This window comes from Barbatula barbatula (genome assembly GCF_947034865.1).
Source record: "Barbatula barbatula genome assembly, chromosome: 8".
Lineage (NCBI taxonomy): Eukaryota > Metazoa > Chordata > Actinopteri > Cypriniformes > Nemacheilidae > Barbatula > Barbatula barbatula.
Window position 1 is genome coordinate 11605075 of NC_136771.1, and position 26345 is coordinate 11631419.

The window sequence follows — 26345 nt, forward strand, 5'->3', positions numbered from 1 at the left end:
ATCACAATTAAGGAACAGAAGCATCTATTTTATAAGTGGGGCTGATTGTGCCTCTCTGGGGCTTCCTGTGGTGGTGCAACGGATCACAAAACTCACTTTTTCGGATCATTTTACAGATTGTAGTTCATGGATCGGATCATTTTTTCGATCAGCTAATGTAAATCTTAGCTTTATTAATATAGTATCAGCGGTTTAGAGAATTTAATAAAATATTAAGTTGTGAAAATACCCTTAAGGTATCAACATATTAATTTAACAGAGAATCTTGTTTCAAATTTTACACCCTAAAAGTCACAGTCTATTATGTTTTAATGCTTAAAGAAACCTATTTGCAACTATGGCTGCATGCAACTTTCTCAACGATTAATAGTTGTATCTTCATATTGCAGCTCTGATGTGAGGGCAGAGTTAAACATCAAACTACGAGCAGAACTGTTTTAACATGTCCACTTTCCTTCCCCAATCATTCTTGTTCCACTCAGTGATCTTTTCCAGACCTCTCTTCTTCCATTCTCCCCTTTGTCTTTCTTTACTTCTCCTTTGGCCTCTTTTGGCTTGAAGTTTCTTCAAGTTTAATGACCACTATATTTTTTTCAGGCAGAGCAATGACATCACCTTCAACCCTCTGGGCTCTGTTTCAGTTCCAGCATTAATTCCCTGAATGCATTGGAGATATCATCATTCCTTTGGAAGACAATCAAAGACATTTAGTTATTCCAGGGCTGCAAGCCATCTTCATGCTGAATTGAGATAGGATAAAAGGTGTTTGTTCATGAATAGTTTATTTGATTAAAATAGCACAAAAAAAGTGAAGACGCCCAGCAGAAAAAGGATGTCTGCTTGTTCTCTGCAGTATAACACATGTACTGTACACAACATATAAATCTCATGACCAGCATTGTATTTCTTCCTTCTCCCTTAAAGAAATATTATAATGATGTTTGGAGGACCAGGTATTGATGGCAAACTGAATCCTTGGCAAGTTGGCAACCGTCGTAAAAATGCTAAAAATCTTTTGTTTTCATTTTTGTCTAATACATACATGGGCAACTTATAACACACCAAAGACACAGAAAAGCATATATTCGTGCCATATGACCCCTTTATTGCTTTCAACAAAGCAAAAACAATTCCTGCATTTAAATGGCATTGATGTATGTATTTTTCCCTATTATCGTAAGCGTTTATTGCCTGTGGAGCACAAAACCCACTATTTGTTTCCTATGAACGGTGTCAAACGTAGATCACAACTCCTCTGGGGAATAGGGGAGGATACGAGGACAGGTCAAGAGGTTGTGTGACAAAGACTGGCTGCTCTACAGAGGAAACGGACAAAAACAGGAGCGCATCCTCTGAGTCCTTCTCATTCACTGAGGGATTCCTGTTCCATTCCAGCTGACAGCCTTGTTGTCACATGTCCCCCTGAATCAAGGATTCCACTGCCGGATACATATTTAGTTATCCGAAAGGTGGAAAAATGAGATGTCAGAGCTTAAGTTATAGTGCTTCCATGCTTGACTACTGTAGATTGATCACTGGCATCCTGGCACATTCGCAATATCATTTTTAATGTAACAGAATTTTAGAGTTTGATTCCTGTCATCAGTGCCGGCCCGTCCAACAGGCAATACAGGCGACTTCCTGGGGCCCATTGTCAAACAGAGGGCCTCCTAAACTTCAAAACTGCGCAGACGTGATCAGGTACAAGTGTGCGCTACATGCGTAGGGAAATTAATGATTAACATCAAAGAAACAGTGAAATAAAAAAATCACAAGGATTTAATAACAGGGTAAACTGTCCACACAACAATCAAGAGTAAAATTACAATAAATACAAAACATCAAAATAGGAGCAGAGTGAGCTAATCTGCATAATGTTTATGACGCGATTACGGAGGAAATTTTCAAGATTATGGGTAATGTAGTATCTCAAAACAACGTAATGGTCACGCTACACCAAGAGCAGCCCATCTTTAGAGATAAAGAAAGAATTAGAAACGGTCCCTTTCAGGGCCTGAAAAATGAGAAAAGCAGAAGAATGTTCCGCTTTACTTTTTTTAATGCGTAAATTAATGAGAGATGCCCATCACCCTCTACAATTGAACTCACATGAGTTGAAAACTACTTTATTACACAATATCATTTACTATAGTAAAGAGTGGTAAAGTTCTTCGAAGCTACACTGGAGTCTATTCGGTTTCAAACCATGCTATAGTAAATATTATAGTAGGCTATTACTGTACTAGTGTTTTGTTATATTTAAATTGTGTATTCAGTTGTTATTATTTATTTATATTTTATCTTTTTTTTTGACTTCTTGATCACTTACAGTTGTTGGACTATAACAACATTGACATCCGTCAACACCAGGCCGATCTTTTTTTTACTTAAAAAATAAAATAAGACTTCCAACTCAGCTCTTTATAATGTGGTAGGCTATAGAGAATGTGGCGCTAATAAATGCTGGGTGTCACGGCCATATTTGTAGGTGGAAGCAGTTCTTTTCTGCTAGTGAGTTCAATGTTATTCCCTTTGACATGATATCATGCATACATAATAATTACTCAAAAGCAGAGCAAAACACACCAAATAAACATCAAACTGAACATTACGATAGATTCTGTACTGATCGCTTTGGTAATGTTCAGTATAAGTGGCCAGTAGGGGAATGATGTCAATCGGCAAAAACCATGTATCAGTTCGACCTCTAATTCAGTTGTTAAAGAAGTCTAAACTTTGCTGTTATTATAGGGGTTATGTGGTTGTTTACATTGTATAGTTACACGTTGTTTGCGAAATTTGCCCAATTAAACATTTGCACACTTAAAAGGTTCTGTAAATGGATGGAATACAGATGAAAAGGGATGCTGCTGAGGGTAACACAAAACTATAACGTTTCCAAAGCGAAAGTGAAACTATCCTTGCGGTCCGCTTTCAAACCAGAACTATCCCGTCTCCTAAAATGTAATCTAAACTATGCATAAACTAACATTACATGCCCAATACTGGCCGTGAGCGACGGGGCTATTGTCAGACCGCCGGCTCCAGTCTGAAGCACACAAGGTTGCTGCTTGATCATATCACAAGTTTTTTTCTATTTTCGACCGAATATTTTTGGTTGCAGAACATTCGGTGCATCCAGAATATATTGTACTAAAAGATATCCTGTCATGATTGTGAGATGTTGATGTTTGATCTCCTTTTAAAGATAATTAGAACCTTTAATAAAATACACCTGAGTCAACCTGTGACTAAGTGTCCCTGGGGCTGTCAATACGCTTTCTATACCTGTCTTGTGTCCTCGTGTTCTCGCTCTACGTCATCAATAATCATCAAAGTCCGGTTCCAATATTCAAGAACAGAGAATGCATGAACGTACCCGGATGTGTTCTCAATATCAAGGATGCATCGTGTGCAGCCTTGCGCACCTACAGAATATGCTTGAACTTGAATCGTGCAATTCTTATTGTTTCCTCAATGAATTACGGTTAAATGCAGTAACATCGGATAGCCAGAGGGCGCTCTCGTGCAGAAACTCTGAATATGGCAGACAGAAAAGAACGAATTACACACACACAAGCTGTGTCTGTAACCGCTCCCTATCTAGTAAATGGTTCACTATATCGGGTGTCTGCCATTTTGTAGTGGTGTCCAAAACCTGAGTGAACTACTTCATTCGTTCACTATTTTTTACCCACAATGCACTCTGATTTTGGGTGTACTTCCGATGTGCACTCGCTCATTCACCATTTCCCATGATACAACACGGAACGACCACTTGATTACAATCAGCACTGACCGTTAATGCCACTAATGTAGGTTTATACACACTTATGTTTTTTTCTTGTTGACAGTTATTTTATTCTTTCACAGAATATGCACATTAAATTAATGAGATAAACAGTGGTGTTTTATTTTAAATATATAAAATAACTTTATTAAACGTGATAAATAAGCATGCATGCAAATAAATGTGACCGTTGTTTTGTCCCCATCCTAATCATTACGTTTATGACGAACGTCTGCGACAGTACTGTCAGACGCAGGCCATATACGTCAGTGTCCAAAATCACTCACTCATGTTTATTCATTTCTTCCCCATATAGTGGACTCAAATGTCATTCGCTATATAGGGAATATAGTGAAGGAGTCAACGATGGAGTGGTTTCAGACACAGCCACAGTCCCAGGAAATGCCCATGGTCATATTATTTCGCTGTTATTCAAACCTTTTCAGGTATTTTCATGATAATTAAGTATATTTATAATGAGGATGTTTGACGAGTGTTGCTTTCTCAAATACACGTCATAAACAGCTCAATCTTGTAGTGATTTTAGATCGAGCAGTACTTCCTACTTCCATTATACAGTATCTCACAGTAGTACACCCCTCACATTTTAGTAAATATGTTTTGTGACTGAAGAACACTGAAGAAATTACACTTTGCCACAATGTTAAGTAGTAAGTGTACAGTAAGTGTAAATTTGCTGTTCCCTCAAAATAACACACAGCCATTCATGTCTAAACCGCTGGCAACAAAAAGGAGTAAACCCCTAAGTGAAAATGTCCCAATTGGGCCCAATTAGGCATTTTCCCTACTCGGTGTCATGTGATTCTTTAGTGTTACAAAGTCTCAGGTGTGAATGGGGAGCAGGTGTGTTAAATTGCAAAGACCCTGAAACTTAGCTGCAGCATGGTGGCCAAGACCATACAGCAGTTTATCAGGACTTGCCATGGTCAATGAAGTTAAGTGAATGTGCTTAACGTCATATCCATAGGTTGTCTTTGGGAAATATATGTATGAGAGAGTGATGCCAGCATTGCTACAGAGAAAGTGACAAAAGCTGGAGTTTATTTTATTTGCTAGACTGTCCTGCCATAACTAATTGTTTTAAGGTGTTCATTCATACAGACCAAAGATCAATACACAGTAAAGCATTAACTGTTTCCATTTACCAAGTATCAACACCCTACAGAAGATATTTTTTTAAGTAAACCATAAGCTACATAAGCAGAAATGATAAGTAGTAATTGTGTATATGTTTATGTACAACACAGTCATTGCAAGGAAAAATTGCCTGACAAAAGGCAAGAGTAAAGTATACAGATCCCCATGTAAGAAGTTTTGCCAGGGAAACATTAGGCCAATCTGTGTAGAGCCTGGCATAGGCAAATTGTTAGATCTTGGGTCTGGATCATTAAAGGAATTGTTCACTTTCACATACATTTTCATGATAATTTTCTCACCCCTTGAGTTGCACGCTGCTCACAGTAAAAATACAGTACAATAATGTTTTTCTGTCATGTTCATTCACTTTCCGCTATTAGCAAAGCATTGCTGATGTAGGTACAGTATGTAGATACAGAATTTATAAATGTGTAAATTATAGGAACAAAAGTATATTGTTTGAATCAGACTGCTGTCTGAATTGTTTCTGTATTGAGACCTGTTAGACGTGTGGCTATTAAGAACACTTTTCTGGGTTGCTCTGGAAGAAAATCTATAATTTATTTATTAAATAAAAATATACCATAAAAGATTAAAGGTTACAGAATATTTAACTAGTGAAAATGCACACGATTGTCAGGGGAAAAAGTGAAATAAAGGTTACCTTGTGTTCAGCAGTCAATGTTTTCAAATAAAAGCATTTGTCCACTTTTTCCCTCTTCAGTCTTATGGAATTTAATATTTATATTTAGATACCATATATCGGACAATATATTGCTTATGGACTTCCAATACACAATAAAGAATTATCAGGTACCGTTATCGGGAAAAAATTACATATCGGTGCATCCCTAGGTGGTATAGAACCTTTTGTTTCTCCATGGGATATTTACGACTCCTAAGCTTCAAAGCTAGAAAAGGAGGTGTGAAAAGTCTCTCTGTTAGGGCCCATCTTGAATTTAAGACCCGTAGTTGACCCAAAGACAAAGAACCTCTTCCCTGCTCAACTCTGATTAGTCGATTCAAACTCCTCTCATGAAGTTAAATATCGACGTGCTCTGAAAACTTGCTTCCTCTCTCACAGTCTCTCTCTCTCTCTGTGTGCACTTCCTAGTACATTTGTGTTTCGTGTTTCATGTATGTGCTGTCTTTATTTAGCGATCATTATGTCAGCATGTAGAGTTTAATAAACATCCATATATTCACTTATGATGGGTCTTCTGTGCCCAACGTTCACATACTCGGCCCCTTAAATTGTGTTTTCGATCAATGCTACATATGCTCTAAATCCTGTTTGGTAAAGTCGCATGGCCATGAGACAACGTTTAAGTGTATAATATCATTGATGCATTTGCTGGACGAATACACACAAGTCGATATAACTAATTAGAGACTGTAAATAAGTATATTTAATGACGATTTTATACATATTTTCCTTTGAGCTAAACTAATTCCCTGACTGAAATTGATGTTTGTTTTCCCTCATAAGCAAGGCCATAGTGAATCCTGTTAATTCTGCCAAAAATTTGGGAAAAATCTGTAGAATTTTCCGCGGATTGGTATTAAATGTGTTTACATTTGTCCACAAATATGAATGTGTAAATGTGTTCGAATAGTCCTAAAATGCCGACTGTCTATACTATGTATTTTAATGCAGTTGATAGCAGATTTGTTTCTGCTTATTTTAAAAGTGGCAGAGAAGCTTTGTTATTGATTGATGCTAAGACAGAGTTTAAAAAACTTAATTAAACCAGACCAAATTTGAACTCTGAATTAAATTGAACCTATAAAAAAAGGTGAATGTTAAGACCATATTAATATATTGTCACGTGAAAGGAACAGAGTTTTTAATAGGTGAACAGAGCTTAAAACTCATCTCTCTAAAGAACTATGAACTAAATGTGTTTCAGTATATCTATATTTCTCACAATATGCACATTTTTGGACTAAAAGTCTTGTTAATAAATGGGAGCAGACCTGGAAGAATGTCTCAAAACAACTGTACCTGTATTTCACGCTTATTACATAAACACAGAATATTTTATTTCCATTTGAAACGGGTCCTTTAAAAATAGACCTTTTAAGCATTATTTAGAAATATGTTTCATGTTTGTGTGATAAGAATTTTCAGAGTTTTGGGTCAGTGACACATTTCGGAAATGAGTTATGTGAGCGGAGTGGAGACGGCTTATAATGCGCCCTGTTTATTTTCTTTATTTTACTAAATAACATGCTTTGATGTTATTGTAAGCGCACACACATAAAAGTAGACTTGCTTACAGTGGGGGAAATAATGATTTGATCCCCTGCTGATTTTGTAAGTTTTCCTGCTTGCAAAGAAGTGAAGGGTCTGTAATTGTTATGGTAAATATCAACTAAAACATCTGGGGGAAAAATTATATAAAGGTTATAAATTGATTTTCATTTCAGTCAGTGAAAATATCAAGTCAAGTTTTTGATCCCCTACCAACCAGCAAGAATTCTGGCTCCACAGATTGGTTATGTGCCTATATGGACCACAGATTAGTCCTGTCACTTTAAGAAAGAACTCCTAAGTCAGCTTGTTATGTATATAAAAGATGCCTGCCAACAGAACTACACAGAAGAAGCTTGTTAATGAGACAGTTGGGACCAAAGTTAGCAAGCAAACCATTGGTAACACGCTATGCCACAATATATTGAAATCCAGAAGCACCCGCAAGGTCCTCCTGCCCAAGAAGGCCCACCTGGCTCATCTGAAGTTTGACAATGAACATCAAATAATTCAGAAAAGGCTTTGGAGAAAGTGCAACGACTTCTCTAGCCCCTTTAGCCACACATAGTACACACTCCTGCATTTGTGATGATTGACAAACTGGTAACAGAGAACCTTTCGGCTAAAGGTTTGTTTTGTCTGTCAGTTTAAGCTAAACTGCTGATACGCGTTGTGATGTGTTTATTTTCGAAAGGCATATACAAATATATAAACAGCTTGCATTTTAAGGTTCGTTTTCGTCGTTATTTGCTTATTCTTTTCAGTGAATATCTAGCAACCCTGTCACTTTTTTGAAGTCCTCTCGAGAGCGGCTAGCCCCGTGTCACATGTGCGAAAGTAAAGACTTCTTTTACTGTTATTTTTTTCAGAGCGACCAAGCAACAAACATGCAATATTGTGCAGCGTCTGGTTGTGTAAGAACAAAGTGCCTTCCTTCGGATTCTGATATTAGGAATATGTGGTTGAAGTTTATTTTTAAGTACGTTCCTGCTCACGTGGGTGAAACATTGAGCATTTGTTTGCTTCATTTCAACCTGGATTCCTTTGTAGACAAAGCACATGTCGATGCTGGATTGCAGAGGGACTGAGATCAAAAAGCAATGCTGTGCCCTCAATATTGAATCCGACCGGAATCGAATGCGAGCAAAAATATTTGTTCAATGCGTCACTATTGCTTTGTTAGAGATCGTTTTATATGTCATGATTATGGTAACCTATGTGTCTAACCAAGTTTACAGAAGGCTCCAACTAAGCACGTAGCTTGTCAAACAGACAAACAGAAATGTACATCACTTGGCACACTGCTGTCTTTTGGAATTGTTATCCAATCAAAGCAGTGGGCGTCTACTTCAATGTCTTTAAAGGGGCACGCCCACAACAACCAAGTGTTTCTTGAGCCGGCCTAAGACCAGGGTTGACAAAAGCCTATTACTTATTGATTTTGATGTTTTCGAATGTAAAAACCACGTGAATGTCATAAGTAGACCTCAGAAAACAGTATAAAATAATAAAAACGGCCAGTTCAGGACACCTTTAAATGCATAGACGGGCAGCACTTCAAGACTATTTGAACACATTTACACATATTTATATTTGTGTACAAACGAAACACATTTAAAACTATTCCATGGAATTCTGCAGATTTTCCCAAAGTTTTAGCACAGAATTGACAAAGAAGTCTGCGGATTCTGTATGGCCTGAAAAACAACTTGTAAAAACTTGATGTGAGCAATACCTACGAATGGGAAGATGTACACACAACAGGATAACTTAAAGTACGTGATTTAAAGATTTAAGTGCATGCGGCTCTAAAAAAACTTTTTGGCACCTGTTTTTTCCCATATAGGACCCAATGGCTCCTTAACAGATCTTTTTGTCTGGAGCCCCGCATTGCTTATGGTCTACCTAGTTGCCCCAAAATGGACAACTAGAATCAGAGTTTTAAAGATAAGACTCAACACAGCGGATCTTAGTCATTTAAGTCCAAAAAAGGTCTGAACACCGTTGTAGAAATACGCAAGTTTTATTTTTAGCTGATATGTCCTTCCTTGTTTTAATCTCAAAGAACAAAGCTCAAAAATAAATACATGGGATGGTGCATGAACACGTTTACAGAAGCCTTTACAAACGGATCTGAAAGGGAAGGTCACGTGACTAAGGTGTTAAGCCACAAATGAAGATGCATAACTGCTGACGTCTGACCGGGACATTGTTTTGTGACAAACTAAAACGACTTTATATTTCCCTTTTCAAAGAACTTAAATGCACACGAAAGGCACAAATCAAAGCAAACGGACCGAAACCCAGCTTCGCACATACTGTAGGTTAGCTCAGCTCATTATGCATGTAAATCATAAACCAACAGATCGTAGTTGGTCAGCAACTGTAACGCCACGCAAACACATTTTCACAGAGATTTTCAAACCTTTATAAACTCCTCGAGGCAGCAGTGGAATTATTATGAATGGCATGATGACCTTGCCATAAAAAAGCCGGCTGGTCTGTTTTGATTTAATGCAATGATATATCACACTTCACGTATTATATTTATACAACACGTTGATGACCTTTCAGGCCAAGTTGCAAACTTTGTCTTCATTTAACCCACATATTCCCACACGTGAAAGTTCAACGTTATAATAAACATTTTGCCTCGAAAGAAACAAAGTGACAGACATACAAGTTGACACTTACGTTTCGTGGCATTGATGAGATTCTTTCCATCTTTATACAGTTCCTTGATAAATCTGCTGGTTTTGTCAAGCTCGGCTTCGTGGGCTTTGATTTTGTCTCTAAAACCAGGACTGTCCAGGTAACACTCACTGAACTCCAACGGGTGTAAACCCATTTTCGATGGACTCAGCTAGTTTACAGACTGGCTAGCGTCTAAATCCCGTCGGAAAGTCTCCAAAAAAATCGTAAAACAAAAGAAGAAACGATTAAAACGCAAAACATGAAGAGATAGCCGAAGTAAAAACGGCACTTCTGTAGCGCCCTCGTATTTATGCCCAAACTCGACGGGAGTCCCGGGAATAACTCCTCGAACTCACGACCTTGTCAAAATAAACTCGATTTTGACTGCTGTGACCTCTCGCAAGATAAAACAAAACACATTTAAAGCGCAACTGTGTCTCTTTGAAAACGTTAAAGGTCCAGTCAGGCTTTCTGCTCCGTAAATGACAGTCAAGCGCGAGTCTCCTCCCGCGTGCACGACTCCAGGGGCTTTTCGTGCATCACGTCATCACGTTTGACTTTCTCAATCTGGAAAACCGGGATCATTCTGGATATATCAGGCCGCTGTTAGTGCTCTTGCGGACTTTTTCTACCCTGTTCGTGCCTAATAAAGTTATCTAGCGTACGAACACATTTTGTGTTTTTCAACAACCGATTACGGTGTATTAAGTGCGCTGGGGTGGCCACAGTCAGCTGGCTAAGTCTCACACGGAACAGAAAATCTGTTGTTCGTGTTTCCACCCGACGGGCTGCACTTGACGGATCCGCAGTGCAGAAGCTGAGCGGCATCAATTTATTACTATAAGTATCCTCGGACATGTAGCAATATAACAATGTTTAATATACAGTTGGGTTTAGTTACAGCAAGCTGGAAGCGTACGTAGTTTTGCGCATACGGGATCGCAACTGGTAGACGTAAAACAGGTATATAGAGACGTGCAGCATCCTAAAGTAATGGTGGTATTCGTGTTCCACGTTTACGTGTAACTGTGATATTGTGTTTTTATGATTGGTCTGTTGTACAAGAGTCATTTGTAATACAGGAAAGCGGCTGATTTGACTAAATTCATTCTTTCACAGAAACGATGCCCAACACGACCACGAGACCAAAACGGTCGAGGCGTCAGAGGCGAGCACGCAGAGAAGATGCTGCGAGGAATGAACTGGTGTCAAGATCCTTTGAAAGTGCGCAGCAGTGTCTGTTCAGTCATGACTATGGCACGGCCTTTGCCCACTATCTCCTGGCTCTTAATCTTGCCCCAGCATTGAAGGATTTTGCAAATGTAAATATTGATGTTGCTTTTATGCCTTTAATTGTGTCTAAATCCGTCCTTGCTGCAATGCACGGTGTCATTGTTTGGATTGTTTAGTTTACTGCAGTAAATGTTTATATGTTGTGTCTATAGGAGTCCTTTAGATTCACTCTGTTTAAATGGGCAGAGGAGCTGGACGCTCTGGGACGCATCCAGGAACTCTTTGATTGTTTTGAACAAGCTATGGAGTTGTTTCCGGTTGATGAGGTGATAGTGAACAGCATGGGAGAGCATCTTTTCAGGTATTTTTTGTGTTGATTTTTGTAGATTTACAACTCATCATTTTCAATGAGTCATCTGTTGAACTGTTTCTTTGCAGAATGGGATTTCGGGACGAGGCAGCTGGCCATTTTTATAAAGCCCTCAAGCTCCGACCAGATTTTTCAGAGGCAAAAGAGAACTTTTACCGTGTTGCTAACTGGTTGGTGGAGCGTTGGCATTTCTTAATGCTCAACGACCATGTCCGGAACCGCAAGTACCAGCTGGCTATTCAGAAAGCTGTTGAGGGAGGGCGCAGCACCGTTCTGGACATTGGAACTGGCACTGGCATCCTCGGGTGAGATTTTTATGAAACGTTTTATGTAATGTTGGTATTTAAAAAGCGTCCGCTACAGTTATACAGTGGTGAGTGTGTTTTGACACTGTTTGGTTGGCATGCTAGAATGTGTGCCAAGATGGCAGGCGCTGCTGAAGTCTATGCCTGTGAGCTGTCAAAGACAATGTATGAGCTGGCATGGGAGGTGGTCTCAGCCAATGGGATGGCAGATAGCATCAAGATCATTCACATGAAGTCTCTGGACATGGAAATTCCCAAAAACATTCCAAAAAGGTAAATGGTTTATATCAAGTGTCTTCAACGTTTTTTGGGGGAAGGACCCCTTAGATGAGAGATGCGTGGAGCAGGGACCCCCTTATACTAAATGTGTAAACAGAGCTATTTAAATAGAAACAACCCTTATTGTCACAGCAATATTATGTTAAGACATTACATTAGCACTATTATGCATGTTATTGTTGCACAAACATACTTTTCTGTATGAAAAACCCCAGTGTATTATCCTGAACCTTTGTTTTTATTAATGCTTTCATGAGATTACTGCCCCTGGTTAATGGTACAAAGACTATTCCAGTGGAGGTAGAGGTTGTGTCTGGATCGAAAGAAATCAGTGCAGATGCAGTTATGCATTCTGAATCTGTTGTAAAAGCAGGCCGATTTATTAGGTGTAATTATTTTTCCTTCTTTTTTCCGCTTCTTTGTGTGTTGCAGAACACACCACTATTTTATAATTTGAGCTCCGTCGCTTTTTTCAGCAGAGCATCGTATCAGACTAAGGAAAGCAACATGCAACAAGTCCGCGTCATTTTTGGGGCAACTTGTTTGACGTGAACAATCAGTACACGGTGCACGTTTCATTGATTTTAAACACGTACGATAGTTTTGTCATCAATTCACTTCAGAAGACCCTTGTTAAGACCAGGGAGCGGTGTCGAGCAGTTCATTGATCCATGGAAGAACTTTTTGGAGCTTCAAAAAGTCAACACCCATTCTACCACTTCGAAGTAGAATGATACGTGGTATTATAACTGCTTTATGCTTCAAAAGAAAACCATATTCAGTTAGGATGCCTTGAGGGTGAGTAAAACATGGGGAAATCCGATTTGGTTGTAAAGTATCCCTTTCACTTTCTATAACTGTGAATGCGCAGCTAAGGGAAAGAACAGAAAAATTGTTGGAGGGTGCCGTTAGAGGTAACTTTTAAAGTCATAATCCGTCCCTGGTGATAACTTGTACAATGTTTAGCCAAATAGTAGTTGAGATAAAGATTAGCTGGTCACACTGCAGTGTATGCGAACTTTCGTGTATTTCTGATTTTATTGAATTATCCTTGAAAATACCAGTAGGAAATTATCAACTAAAATAAGTTCTGCATTAGAAGTAAAATCCTCTTTGGGAAGATAAAACATCTGAACATATCTGTTTTAAGGTACAGATGTTCCCATATATGTTTATTTCTTTGCTGTGTGCGTTATGCAAGCGACACGGGTAATAGTGTATCGATTTTTTAATTAATCATATTAATATAATTTTTTAGAGTGACAAGATAGTATGAATTTGTTGACCTGTATTGTAAGTGTGTACATCATTTATGTTTTTGCTAGAGTTTCACTGGTTGTAACAGAGACTGTGGATGCCGGGCTGTTCGGTGAGGGTATCGTCGAGAGTTTGATTCATGCATGGAAGCACCTACTCTTACCTCCACCTGTAAGTCACCTTTAGTATTTCAGCATGTGTGTCAGTTTTGCTCTGCTCACCAGACATACCTTTAGGTCACATGATGACACAATTTAAACTCTTATTCTTATAGTGTAATCCTTAAACAATCGACTTTATCCCTTCTTATCCAACCACGCTCATTGAGATTTCCACCCTGAAACTTCAAGTTGCCTTGCTGCCAACATGTGCAGGCTTTTTTTAGCTTGCCTTCCAAGAACAAAATTCCCAAACCCATGCTATGAATATGACAAGTCTCTTTTCCAAACCAATTTCAAGGAGTAGCCTGTACTTGAAAGATGTCATTTTCCATTGAGCCAATAGGCCCACCTAGTGGCTACATTATGTACATAACTGTGTATTTGTGATCACAATAGATCAAACAATGCATTTGATCATTAAAACATCTCAACAGAACACTCTGGAAGCCCACCACAATCTCTCACAAACTGGCCGGGTAATACCCGCAGGTGCAACTGTGTTTGGAGTGGCTGTGCAGTGTCATGAGATCCGGAGACATCAGAGGTGGGAGACCGGCTATTTCTGAATGAATGACACATTCTAATGATCATATTTATGTTGTACTTATGATTGAACAGACAATGAATGCTTAACAGAAATAATGAATGTCGGAAGCAGGATCTTCACATTCATTAAACCGTAAAAGAGCTGTTAAGTCAGAAAGTTGGCCAACCTGGAATACCAATTCACCACGAGTTTCCTCTGATAATGAATAATATACAAGTATGATAAAGTGTACAGTTTATATCAGTTACTTTTTCACAGGGTAAATGACACACGGTCATACCCCATGTACATTTAAAAACCATTGTGTATTTTCTTCCATGCATGTGAATACACAATGACTACAACTACCAAAAAGATGTGAGTTTACTTGCTTGACAAGTATCTGTGTAACTTATATTTTAGGAAAAAAGGTTTTAGTTGGGGTTACCGCAGACTTGATTTTACTTGAAAACCCATTAGAAATTCTATTAGGACCTTGGCTTGAAAATGCAAATTCTATAGAAACTGCTCGGTTACCAAAGACACAAAAGCCACATGTGATCATATTGCACCTCTTCACTGTTTAATCATCTGACATTTCCTCTCTTCTTCAGGCTTTGTGTGTCATCCGTGGGAGGTTTGGACCTGTCTTCAGTAGGAGAGATCTACAGTCCTGTTAGTTGTTCAGCGGATGCGGAGGACAGCACAGAGCCCTACACTACTGAAAGACTGAGCCGTCTGCGTGGAGGATACACTCAGCTCACACAGCCCTTCACAGCACTGGATATAGACTTCAATAATGTGCAGGTAAAACGGCTCAGTGAATTTAATCGATTCCGGGATTCTGAAATAATAGGTATCACACGCTTGTCAACTTTGCAAGAAATGGGAATGGCACTCTAAAAGACTAAGAATCACATACTGTGCGACTACCACGTTGCATCATACACTTTGAGAATACCTCATTGTCTCAAAATATCAACTCAAATTAAATTATCAATCATATGTGCTCTCGAACATTCCATGTGTTACAGGAGCTGGAGGGTCTCTGCTCCAGAGAGGTGATGCAGCTGAGATTGCCTGTGATTCAGGAGGGAGTTCTTGATGCTTTGGCCGTGTGGTTTCAGCTGCACCTGGATCAAGATAACCACCTGTCCACTGGCCCGCGGGAAGATACATGCTGGGAACAAGCCATTTATCCAGTACAGACTCCATTGAGTAAGAGCTCCTTATTGGATCTAGTCAATACATGTCCTGTATGTTCATATCGGGTGTATCGGTAAAGAGTTTTTTTTTTTTGCTAATTTCTGTTGGGACTTCTTGCCCCTGTGACAAAATTGTAAACTCATCGGACAACTTGAATAGATCCAATCTGACTTTTTGAACTAAAATGCATTTTCCAAAATCACATACACGTGTTTAGATGAGTTTTTTAAAAGTCAGATCAGATGTTTTATTTATTTTTCGCTTTGTAGATCGCAAATATCCAAAGGATTTGAGTCACCAAACTGATTTTCTGATTATACTTATGTCGTCCCTCAGACACTTTAAAACGTGGTGATGAACTGCTGGTGGAAGTTTCCTGTAAGGATACTTATCTGAGACTGTGCTGTGTTGCTGGCATAAGGGACAAACAGACGTTCCATCTGGACAATGTTAATAAAGAACCTCCAAAGACCCTCAACCCAAACCCTGAAGCGGAGCTGTGCAGTGCTCTGGCCGGCCTTCAGACCACCCCTGAAAAATCTCCCTCTTTTACACTAGAATCCTTTGAGATCGCACTCCTCAACAACATAACGTATCATAACAGCTTTCAAAGGGCCATGAGCAAACTTCTAGCTTCTCTAAAGTCGATGAGGTCACAAGAATCCGATGTCAAACCTTCCTCAGATCCGGTCTACGTGCTTGATGTCTCTGAAGGCTTCTCCGTGCTTTCCTTAATAGCAGCGAAGTTAGGTGTTGGCTCAGATGAAGATAATCACATCCGCCCCGGGTTTGTTCTAGCCTACAGTTCGGTTGAGAAGGAACATCATCAGACTATGTTAAGACTGCTGGCTAAACACAACGGTGTACCTGAGAGTACTTTAGAGTTCTGGCTTAGACATGTGGAGGACGATTCTGCTGTTCTACAGCGGCCAGCCATCGAAAAGCTTTGGAGCGCAATCATTCTTGACTGCATAGAGACCTGCGGGCTTATTCGAGAGAAACTGTTGGAGAAGGCAACATTGGCGAGGTAAGGTCTTGGAGTCCATTTTGTGTCATTGCGTGGCCAAGCTATGTTCTTATAAACCGATGAATGTGCTCCATTTGAGGTGTTTGCTGGAGGATGGTGGACAGATTTTTCCAGAGCGAATCGTGATCTATGGTATGCTTGTCGAGTCAAACACGCTGCTTCAGGAGAGCGCTGTTCAGGGAACGGAGCCGACCCTTGGGTTCAATATTGCACCATTCATCAACCAGTTCACTGTATGTACCTTAACCACCCTGGGCATGTTCATCCAAATATATTTCTCTGTGTTCAACCAAACAAGGAAATGTATACAGATTTACTAGATAGTAGGTATCTCGTGACAGAATTGTCACTTTTGGGTGTACTGTCCCTTTAACTGTAAAGATGGTTTTAAAACTATTATAAAATTGTTATTATTCAAAACAACCCAATTGCAGTTTGATTGATATTAATTGGAATGCACAACTAAACTTAACTTTTCAATTATTCTTGCAAAAACCATTAATTCCATTGACATCACCACTAAACTATTTTATGTGTAAACTGTACTTGATTTTTCTTAGGTACCTGTTCATGTGTTTTTGGATCTGTCCACTCTTGAATGTACACATCTTAGTGAATCAGTTGAAATCCTCACGCTTGACCTCATGAACAGCACTGCCAATTACACCAACAATGAAGTCAAAGTGAGTCAAAACCTTTTTGTCCTGGTTATTTTGGGTTGTCTCTGTTCATCCAAGACTAATACCATTGAAATAACACCGTTGACAAAAGCATAATACACAGTTGTCATCATTCACTCACCTTGTCATATTAAGTCCTTCTGTCTTTGTTCTGTTGAGCTTAAAATAAGAAATTATGAATAATGTTTGGACCCCTCTTTGTCATATATAATGAAACATTGATGAGGATTAGGGCTGTCCAACTTAAAAATGACAAAAACAAACACCTAAAAGTATGATTAAAGTGAATGAATTAGCCTATATGTAATTTCTAATGAACCTGTTGCTTGGACAATTTAATCTATAATGCTAGCTACGCATGTTTTAACTCCCATTTATTCTCTGCCAGGTTCAGGTCAGCACCTCGGGCAAGTTGACTGCCATTCCCTTCTGGTACCAGATCCATCTGGACTCTGAACTCAGTATCAGCACCTTCAGTGAGGACTCTCACTGGAAGCAGGCAGCGGTGGTCCTCCAGCACCCCCTTGAGGTAAACAGAGGCGAGTGGGTCCAGCTCAGCATCCGACTCAACAAGAGCATCATCTCCATTATAGCTGCTAGAGAGGAGGGGCCTGGAGTTAATGATGTCACCAGGGAGGCGCTTTTAGACATGGACTCTATTACAGAGATGGGGCCTGTAAACAGTGACTCATTAGGTGAGGCGTTATGATTCGGTACAACACAATATACAGTACAACATATTGTATTGTTATATTGCTATATGGTCGAAAGTTAATATTTTTAGGGACTGACTGTTTTATAATAAAAAAATTGCACCTGTAAAATCTGTGGCTTATTGAACATTTTAGATATGTTAATGTATACAGGCATTTCAAACAAACATCCAATACACATTTCCGTGTGAACTTTAATCATTTGTAATGACCATCGGTAAATAAGGCAATGCAACAGCCATATGACAGTTCATAAAACACCAGGATTCCCCACCTCATCCACATCTGTTATAGATGACTGGCTGTATGCTATGAAGCAGATTTTTTACTTTCGTGTGCAACAGATTTTGTGACAAGAAAAATACAATTTCTTAATTCAAATAAGACAACTTTGGCTGACATCTACACATTGCATCTTTTCGTTAAAGTGGTCTTAAAACAGGATTTTAACATCTCTGTTTTAATAGCTTTCTAGTTGATAAAACCGTACAATAATAAAAAGTTTACCTGAAAATTAATCTTGACAAGAAAAATCTAATAACAATGTATAGCATCATGTTTGGATGCATGTATATGAAGACAAGCTGTCGTCCAGGAGCAGTTGCTATGCTCTAAAGTGAGAGAACGGAGATATGAGAGCTTTAGATTGTGTGCTTTACAGCTTATATACACTTGTGGATGTTCTACAGCATGCATATATTCAACTGTGTCGACTGTATCAAATCTCGTGACAACCTGGGTTAAAAAGCGTTTAACAGATAGACTGAGAACGTAACACTGATATTAAAACAAAATAGTTAAAATAACTTCCTAGCATCTTCAGTATAACATGAACAGAATTCAGTAGTGTCATTAATATGTCGACATTCGTACAGCTGTCTTAACCGAATGGTCAACTTGTTTTGAGAACAATTAAAGGAACAGTTCACCCAAAAATGAAATTTACCCCCAAATTACCTTTTACTTGTCATTCATGATGTATGTCTTCCTTTCTTTAGCTAAAAAAATGCAGTTATATTAATTAAAATACTTTTCTAAGTTTGTAATGCCATTGAACTGGGCCCCAAACTCCAAAAGTGCATCGATCTATCATAAAACAACTACCAAAACTATCCATATTTTGAGCGTATTTACTCAAGATATGGCGGCATGCCAGCTCCAAGAATCTCAAGGTCGCATCTAATTATTTCACACATTGAGAGGCCAGCGTGCCACAACCACAGATGTAGTTCTCTTATCTACATGCTATTCAAATTCTAAGTAGAATCTTGGCTTAATAACCTCAAAATATGAATCGTTTTTACTATCTGCTTCCGAAGATATTTGTTAACACCGTCATATTGATATGTGGGCTTTCTGGAGCTTCAAAATGGGACACAATTCAATGTCATTACAAAAATGAGAAGGTTAAAACGGAAGTGATATAAACATAGGATAGCATGAGTAAATTATGGGGTATTTTTTTGTTTTGGGTTGAGTATTCCTTTAAAATTAGTATTGTTGTGTGCTTGGCTCTAAAGTTGATATTTTGGTCTTGTTTTCAGCAAAGTAATGCCAAAAGGATAAAAACCAATATCCCAACCTGTAACAGTCCTTCAAATATGTTCTTGCTACCAAAGCTCCACCAAGCCTTTCTGAACCCACATTAACCATTGGTATCTAACTGATAGTAGTTACCGGAGTTAACAGTGGTTGCATATATTCCAGACGGTAGCTAATGCACCATTTACATTATAAAAGCTTTGGTGGCTGTAGCTCATGACATGCTAAGTGATTGCCGCATAGTCTGAGCCCTGTTGGTCTTTATGATCACTGGATATCACATTGGGAGTGATGTCGTCCACGTCTCCCTCCCATGCCGCACATCCGAGGTTGGCGGGAGCGGAAACGGAGTGGGGGGTTGCGGTGTGGCCCATGCCTTTGTATCGGCCTTTGGGGGATGCAGGAGTGGAGGAGGCTTCAGCTCCAGGTTCAAGAGAACCGCCTGACAGCAGTCCAGTGTTCTCATCCTGGTAAGCCTCTTCACCAAAATACGTTTTCCTCGGTCGACCCATAACAGTCCTCCCTGAAGTAATCAAACAAAACTGACTGTTAATGCAGGATAAATATGCACTAGGACATATTCCAAAAAAGGAACCCAAAACTTTTAAACATCCATATATGAGAAAAGTCAACAAGAATCCACACCGTCAAGACTCACCAACATTACGCACTTGCTCGGAAATGTCAGCCCGTATATCTGAGATATCCCACATGGCCAAAAAGGAATCAAAGCAGGAACCTTCCTCTGCTTCCTGTATGTAGGGCTTGTAAGTAAAGCTGAAGTGGTGGGCAATGGCTGCTAAAAACATCTCCACACAGATAATGAAGTCCTGTGAGAACAAAAAAGTAACAGCTTACAATAAAGTGCTTTTTCATTAACAATAGTAAATGCATATGCTAACAATAAACAATATCGTTTTTCAGTATTTATTAATCCTTGTTAATGTCAGTACAATTATTCATGTTAGCTCATGTCGCATTAACTAAGTTTGATTTTAATAACATATTAGTAAAGGCTGAAAATAACACGAACTAAGATTAATAGATGCTTTAGAAGTATTGTTCATTGTTAGTTAATGTTTGCCAGTGCATTAACTAATTGTTACCAAATAGCACTTTATTGTTAAGAAACAGATTTAATCCTAAAGCCATATTCTCAATTGTGAAACTACACGTCTATTCATGTTGCTGCACATTGACAAAATACTCCTTCTTAGACATGCGTACCAACCTACATTACAAGTTTGTGTTTAAACAGATCACAAAATGCATCATATCAAGGATTTTGAGTGACGGCTGTCATTTTTTAAATAATTTCTTACGGTCCCTGAACAACTGGGAACAGCAAATTAATGTTTTGTTGAAGTTGTTATGGGTGCTACACAGTGATACACAAAATCATTTCAACATGATAAAAGACAACAGAGCCCATTCGAATTTTGTCCACATTGGGTGTGGCGCGACGTGTCTGTTTCAAAGTGCAGCGGTCAAAGCTGTGCTTTATCATATACAATGCAGCTATTAACAAATCAAAATCAGGGACTGTTACAGTTATTCAGAGAAATTCGTTGGTTAGCTTAAATCAAAAAGTTCAGTTTAGCAATGCATATGCCGTCCATTTCAAATATCTGTATAAAAGGAAACAGTCTTCTGCGCACAAAAAAGATCCTCCAATGACAAAAATAAAAAGTATTTTGTGCATAAAAAAGGTGGGCACAAGGCAAGGTCCTACAGCACTCATCCCATTCATTGAATGAGGAGAAGAGTTCTACAGCAACCATCCCGTCATCTAGCAGTGCATCAAAACTACAGCCATGAAGTTGAGGGCCCACTTGCTCATAGTTTTATTATTGATCGCTATAATACAGATGTGATCAAACTGCATACTGACCCCGCCTAACACTGAAGAATATGTAAAGAAATATGCAACAAAGCGTTTTCATACGTAACTAACCGACATAGAGAGAAAGCACTCACCCATAAACTGTCTTTCATCATTATTTTGTGAGTTCCGAACTGATCAACTACGATCCGTTTAACCACTATTACAAGGGTATGTCTAGACTGTAGTAATACAACTCTAATTGCAGAATGACATGTACAGTTGACTGGACTAGAATGTAGAAACCATTAAATATTTTTATATTGTTGTTTAATACACATGTAAAGACAACGGCGAGCACAAACCAAAGTATGACACGCACCTGTAATCCAGTGGCTACAGCCTCCACGCTATCCCAGTCCCAGGTGTGAGAGTCTGAGATCACACCCACCTTCACTAAGAGTGCAATGACCACAGCTTGCCTAAAACAAAACAAACAACCCCCAAAAAAAACATTGTAATAACCTGATGTGGTGTACAATAGGGATGACTTGACTCTCTGAGCCAGTGATGATGCTACAGCATGTATCTATCGGTACTAAACATGATATTAACAATTTATAAAGCAGAACTGGGTCTAGAAATTTACCAGAATGACACAAAGACCACCAGCTTGACACAGAGGAATTTGCCCACTGGTTTGATTGGACTGAGCTCTTCTCTTAGGGCCTTATAGAACAGCACAAGACAGTACATTGCAAACTGAGGAGAGAAAAACATGTGCTCCATTAGCCCACTGTTGCATAGGCAGGTTATAATTTAACCCGGATAGTACATCAATAACTAATGTGTCTGGTACACATTTCTAAAAGGAACAGTTCACACAAAATGCATTTCCTATACGGAAATAACAAGCCTCTCGCAATTTGTCAAAGAGTCTCTACCAATCATCGTATGGCAGGAGTTTTTGGTTTGCATGCTTTCTTGTATTTAGCTGAAGATGTAAAACACCTTATTTTGTATAACTTGAATTCAGCAAGCATTCTTTTTAATTGTTTCCCTATTTGAATGTGATTGTTCGTTTTATATTATCATTATTACATGGCTCATTGGAATACTCAATTCTGATTGGTTAATAGCAGCATGCAGCAAATTTATATTCAAAAACTTTTTTTACAAACTATTACAACTATAACAAAATATGACTTATCAATTATCTTTTGCTGCTAAATGATTTATTGCATATTGTCTGGTTTGAATAGTATAAATAAGAAAAACTTGTCAAAACTAACAAATTTCTTTCTTCGGTGTAACATGAATGATCGAATTTACTGTCAATGTATGGAAGTGTCTATCAACATTCTTTAAAATGGCTCCTCTTGTTTGCATAATTAATAAAGGACATAAATGCACATTTTTACGTGTCATTAATTTTACTTTTAGGATGAAACCCGTTAACATGAGTGGTTTAAATACAAAGCCCGATTTGTTTAACTGTTTAAATGTAATAACATTTCTAGCGAGGCCTGATTGGTCAACAATTGCTGATTGGTCGCTGGGTGGAGTGATGATACAAGATCATGTAACGGTCTTATGTAATATTCATAAAAAGAGAGAGAGACTTACAAGCTGAGAAAGATTATTGACAATAACCAGGTACGTCCAGGCATTTTTAGAACTGAAGTTGCCTTCGTCATAGACTCCACAAAGCTGACATATCCTATTTCGGTGAGACAAAAAAATGCTTACGTTAAATTTGTTTGCAAGAAATGTTTAAAAAAATGTGTTTAAACTGTTGCATGCTTAATTTAAGACTACAGTTAAATGTACGATCACAACATGACAAACCAAAGTAAAGGCTAGATTCCGAGTTACGCTTACAAAGCAATGACTGTGGTGACAGGCCTCACAACGGTGTACTGCAGAACTCCCAGTTTACATCTCAGCAACAGTACTCTGAATGAAGAAAATACAATCAACATAAATATATTAATCGGTTGAATCAATAATATTCCATCAATATATTCTAACACTGGTCATACAAACAGATAGTGCTGCCCCAAACCTCATAAAACTGCTTACTTGCATTGCTATTCATTATGCTGAGATAGGTGAACAAAAACGACAAGCTTCAGCTTTAAGTAAAATTTAGGCAAATAATAAATAGATAATAATTCTGCATAAAGCAGGTTCTTCTTTACACATAAACAAATTCCAGTTAAAAACATTTCTACAGGTCCCACAATACCACAGTTTACTAACATAAATTTAAAACTCACTGCTGTCGGCAGGAGTAGCTAAAGGCACCTCGAGAAAGTGTTGCCTACTCTGCAAGCAATTTATGAAAACAAATCCACTCCTGCTGTGTCTAAATAAGAACTTTCCATTTGGCATGCAGAACTTTGGAGATGGCTCCAAGGGACAAGATGGTGAAATGGGTAATGCATTTCTTTGAAATATGAAGTAAATGTTAACAGCCATGCCTTTACACTGAAATAAAAATGCAGCTTATAAAACGCAACGTGATCTACTATAGTCAAACCATTTGTCAAGTCTGTATGTCTGATGTCCTCACGGCTCTCTTCACATTAGATTTATATGCACTTTTCTTTTAAAACATCTTTAGTAAAGTGTTTCTCATTATCTTAAAAAGGTTTTGATATGAAGGTGTATGTTTACATTTCTAAAATTAGTTTTTTTCAGGACACATTTTGCAAATATAAACGTTTTCATTACAAACTACATATTTTTAGCAAAACGTCTTTGAAATTAGCAAACAAATAGTGAAAGTTAAAGTGGAAATAAGTATTCTAAAACTGTTATCTGTAGTGTATATGTATGTGCACATACATATTTATATACATTGTATTCAATATATTTTACCACGTGTGTACTGGAAGCTTCATTTGCCTAGAAAAGATATTTCTGTATGCAAGCACATATTCTCTGTCCTTGTATAAACAAAAACGATAATAAAAGTATCCCTGTAACTCACTCTCCCATGGGCCATGGTGGGCAGCAGCACAGAGGGGGGAGGTGTTTTTGCTGCTCCTGCACCTCTAGCATCAGCACCAGACTGGGATACTGGTTTCCCAGATAGTTGAGTAGGAAGATCATAAAGTTGTAGATGACGTAGGCCTCATAGCATTCCCTGCATGTGTCTACATAGATGGCAATGCTGGGATACTTAAGCGCAAGCCACTGTGAAAACAGAAGAAAATAATGTAATACCACCAAATGGACTAGACTAGAGAAATCAATACTAAATTAAATTTAACCTTCCAGAGACACCATGTTACTGAAAATCAGATTAGTGCCTGAGAGTTCTGATCAAATAGGGCGCTGTTTTGAGATAAACTCCTAATGTTGTCATGAGACTCAGAAGCATCAGGTCTGTCACTAACTGACTGTCAAACAACCATGAGCACAAAAACAAACATCAAAGTTGCTGTTGTAGTTAAAAAAAATACTCACACTATCCAGACTGTAAATAGGAACCATCCATAATATTCTAAGGAAGAAAAACAGTGTGGGAAACGATAAGGGGCTGTGGCAGATTTGAACAGGCACAACTTTTATGGTATTAAAAAAACATATTATTTATAAATATGCAGTTGTGTTCAACAGCAGTGTGTTTAAAAAAAGTGAGTACACGTTTTTTTCATTGTTACAAAGCAGCTGTACAAGAAAACAAGGTTATGCAAGTCAAAACACAGGTCAAATATCAGACTTAAATCTGATTTAAATAAAACTATAACATTCTAGAATATATCTAAAATATTTGCCATATAGAAATATAATTTCTAGCAAAAATCAGTGACTGATCTGGTTGGTGATGATGGACTGCTATTATTTTGAACATAACTATACCTGATGATAGGTTTTTGCAGCTCAGGTTGGGTGTAATGTACTAGATGCTGCAGTATCCCCCACAGTGAGATGGGTATAGTCATGAACACAAATATCCCAGCAATGAACCACGCCTTGTTATGAGCAGTAACCTGTGAGATTACAAGGAGAAAGCGACACGATTATTAGATTCCCTGACGTATAACACAACCACGTGGCAAATATTTAGACAAAAATGAACATCTGACCTGTGATTTTTGAATTTCCCAGATACAAAGTGGAAGGACAACCAAAAGGAGCAGGATATAAAGCACCGCCACCAGAGGCCGAATCCACCTCCTCCAGTTTCCACATGTGCACGGCATCTTGACCACTACCGACTCTTACATCACACTTAGATGAGGCTTAATAGCGGCAAGTAAGTTACAAGTTATCCCACGTTAAGTTTCTAGCGGTTTTGCTGTCGTTGTATGTAAATGCATATGAGACGTAGGATCGCGATACAGATCTATATAAAAGATGAGAGTTCATTGCGCGTGAAGTAATCGGCTGATTCACTGTAACTTACACATACACCTTCTCATGATCATTCACACGCATTGACACCCATTCAACAACCACACACGAGCCTCGCCGTACGATCATAATGTAACTCTTTTCCTAAAAGCCATGGCATAAAACCCGACAAGGGTTAAAAGTGTAAAACGGCCGAGAAGCTGATAAACAAAGCTTGTGGAACTTCCTGTTGATCTTTTCGTCCCTGTTTTTGATTCGTCGTCTGTTTTCGTCAAGCAGTCGAGAATAGAACGTTTGCGCCACCGCTAGGACGGGAGCACTTTCGCGATGGGCGCTTTAGATCTAAACAAGTGTGGAGAATAATTCGTGTCTTATATATGTTTATTCCTACGCGTTTATAATAAATATGCTATTTTGATTTTATAACCACCATCATTTCACCTTTTGATTTTCAAGCTTGATCCAGCAATAAACCAAGTCGGGAGTGTGGCGGTTGAACAATGGCATGGAGGATGTAACCAGCTACAAAATAAAGAATGCTGCATATGTTCATAGAAATGCTAGAACAGCAAAAAAGCATAAATAAAAACAGAACATGAACTTCACAATGCAAATGTGAATATTATCAGCAGTTGAGATTTCAAAATATGGTCGCTAGATGGCAGTGTGTGGTAACGATTACTGACCCAACTGTTATCATATTCCTCTGACGAAAAAAAATACTCCACCACATGTTTGCATTTGTTTTCCGAACAACAGAGCAGTCGTTAAGTTTTAATATTCCTGGAATTTGATGAAAGTGTATTTTTATTTATGCGTTAATTAACACACCAAATGCGGTTTCAGCACGAAAGTAGGCAGACGAAGAACGACCCGGTATTAAAAAACAATCCTGCGTACAACCGGTAAGTTAGTTACAATGTGAAACGTGAATAGATAGATAAGATAAGAAAGGTTTGTGTC

General features: G+C 38.4%; 3 protein-coding genes across 8 annotated transcripts in view; 1 reads left to right on the top strand and 2 right to left on the bottom strand.

Moving 5' to 3' along the window:
• Positions 1 to 10666, bottom strand: part of arhgap10 (Rho GTPase activating protein 10) — a 58526-nt gene extending 47860 nt beyond the window's left edge. For 4 of the 5 annotated variants that reach the window (XM_079462280.1, XM_079462281.1, XM_079462282.1 and 1 more), the window contains exon 1: positions 9897 to 10666. In XM_079462280.1, the coding sequence (XP_079318406.1) occupies positions 9897 to 10050 (154 nt within the window). In that variant the 5' untranslated portion in view covers positions 10051 to 10666. The remainder of the gene's footprint in view (positions 1 to 9896) is intronic. The other variant, XM_079462284.1, reaches the window with a different exon arrangement.
• prmt9 (protein arginine methyltransferase 9) lies at positions 10404 to 17760 on the top strand. Its single transcript, XM_079462279.1, has 13 exons — positions 10404 to 10859; positions 11016 to 11218; positions 11342 to 11490; positions 11568 to 11804; positions 11910 to 12077; positions 13409 to 13511; positions 13936 to 14045; positions 14642 to 14834; positions 15062 to 15245; positions 15570 to 16260; positions 16340 to 16493; positions 16821 to 16943; positions 17329 to 17760. Exons 2-13 carry the CDS (start codon positions 11021 to 11023, stop codon positions 17647 to 17649), a joined length of 2631 nt encoding a protein of 876 aa, XP_079318405.1. The 5' UTR covers positions 10404 to 10859; positions 11016 to 11020; the 3' UTR covers positions 17650 to 17760.
• tmem184c (transmembrane protein 184C) lies at positions 17335 to 25655 on the bottom strand. Of its 2 annotated transcripts, XM_079462286.1 has the most exons (11): positions 25501 to 25642; positions 25115 to 25374; positions 24888 to 25018; positions 24492 to 24528; positions 24013 to 24218; positions 22899 to 22973; positions 22644 to 22737; positions 21667 to 21779; positions 21400 to 21499; positions 19854 to 20025; positions 17335 to 19718 (listed from the first exon to the last, which is right to left on the bottom strand). In XM_079462286.1, the coding sequence occupies exons 2-11, from the start codon at positions 25229 to 25231 to the stop codon at positions 19420 to 19422; spliced, it is 1344 nt and encodes a 447-aa protein (XP_079318412.1). In that variant the 5' UTR covers positions 25232 to 25374; positions 25501 to 25642; the 3' UTR covers positions 17335 to 19419. The 2 variants fall into 2 exon arrangements, with proteins under 2 accessions (XP_079318412.1, XP_079318411.1); XM_079462285.1 differs by having other exon boundaries at positions 25115 to 25655.
• Positions 25656 to 26345: the final 690 nt, after the last annotated feature.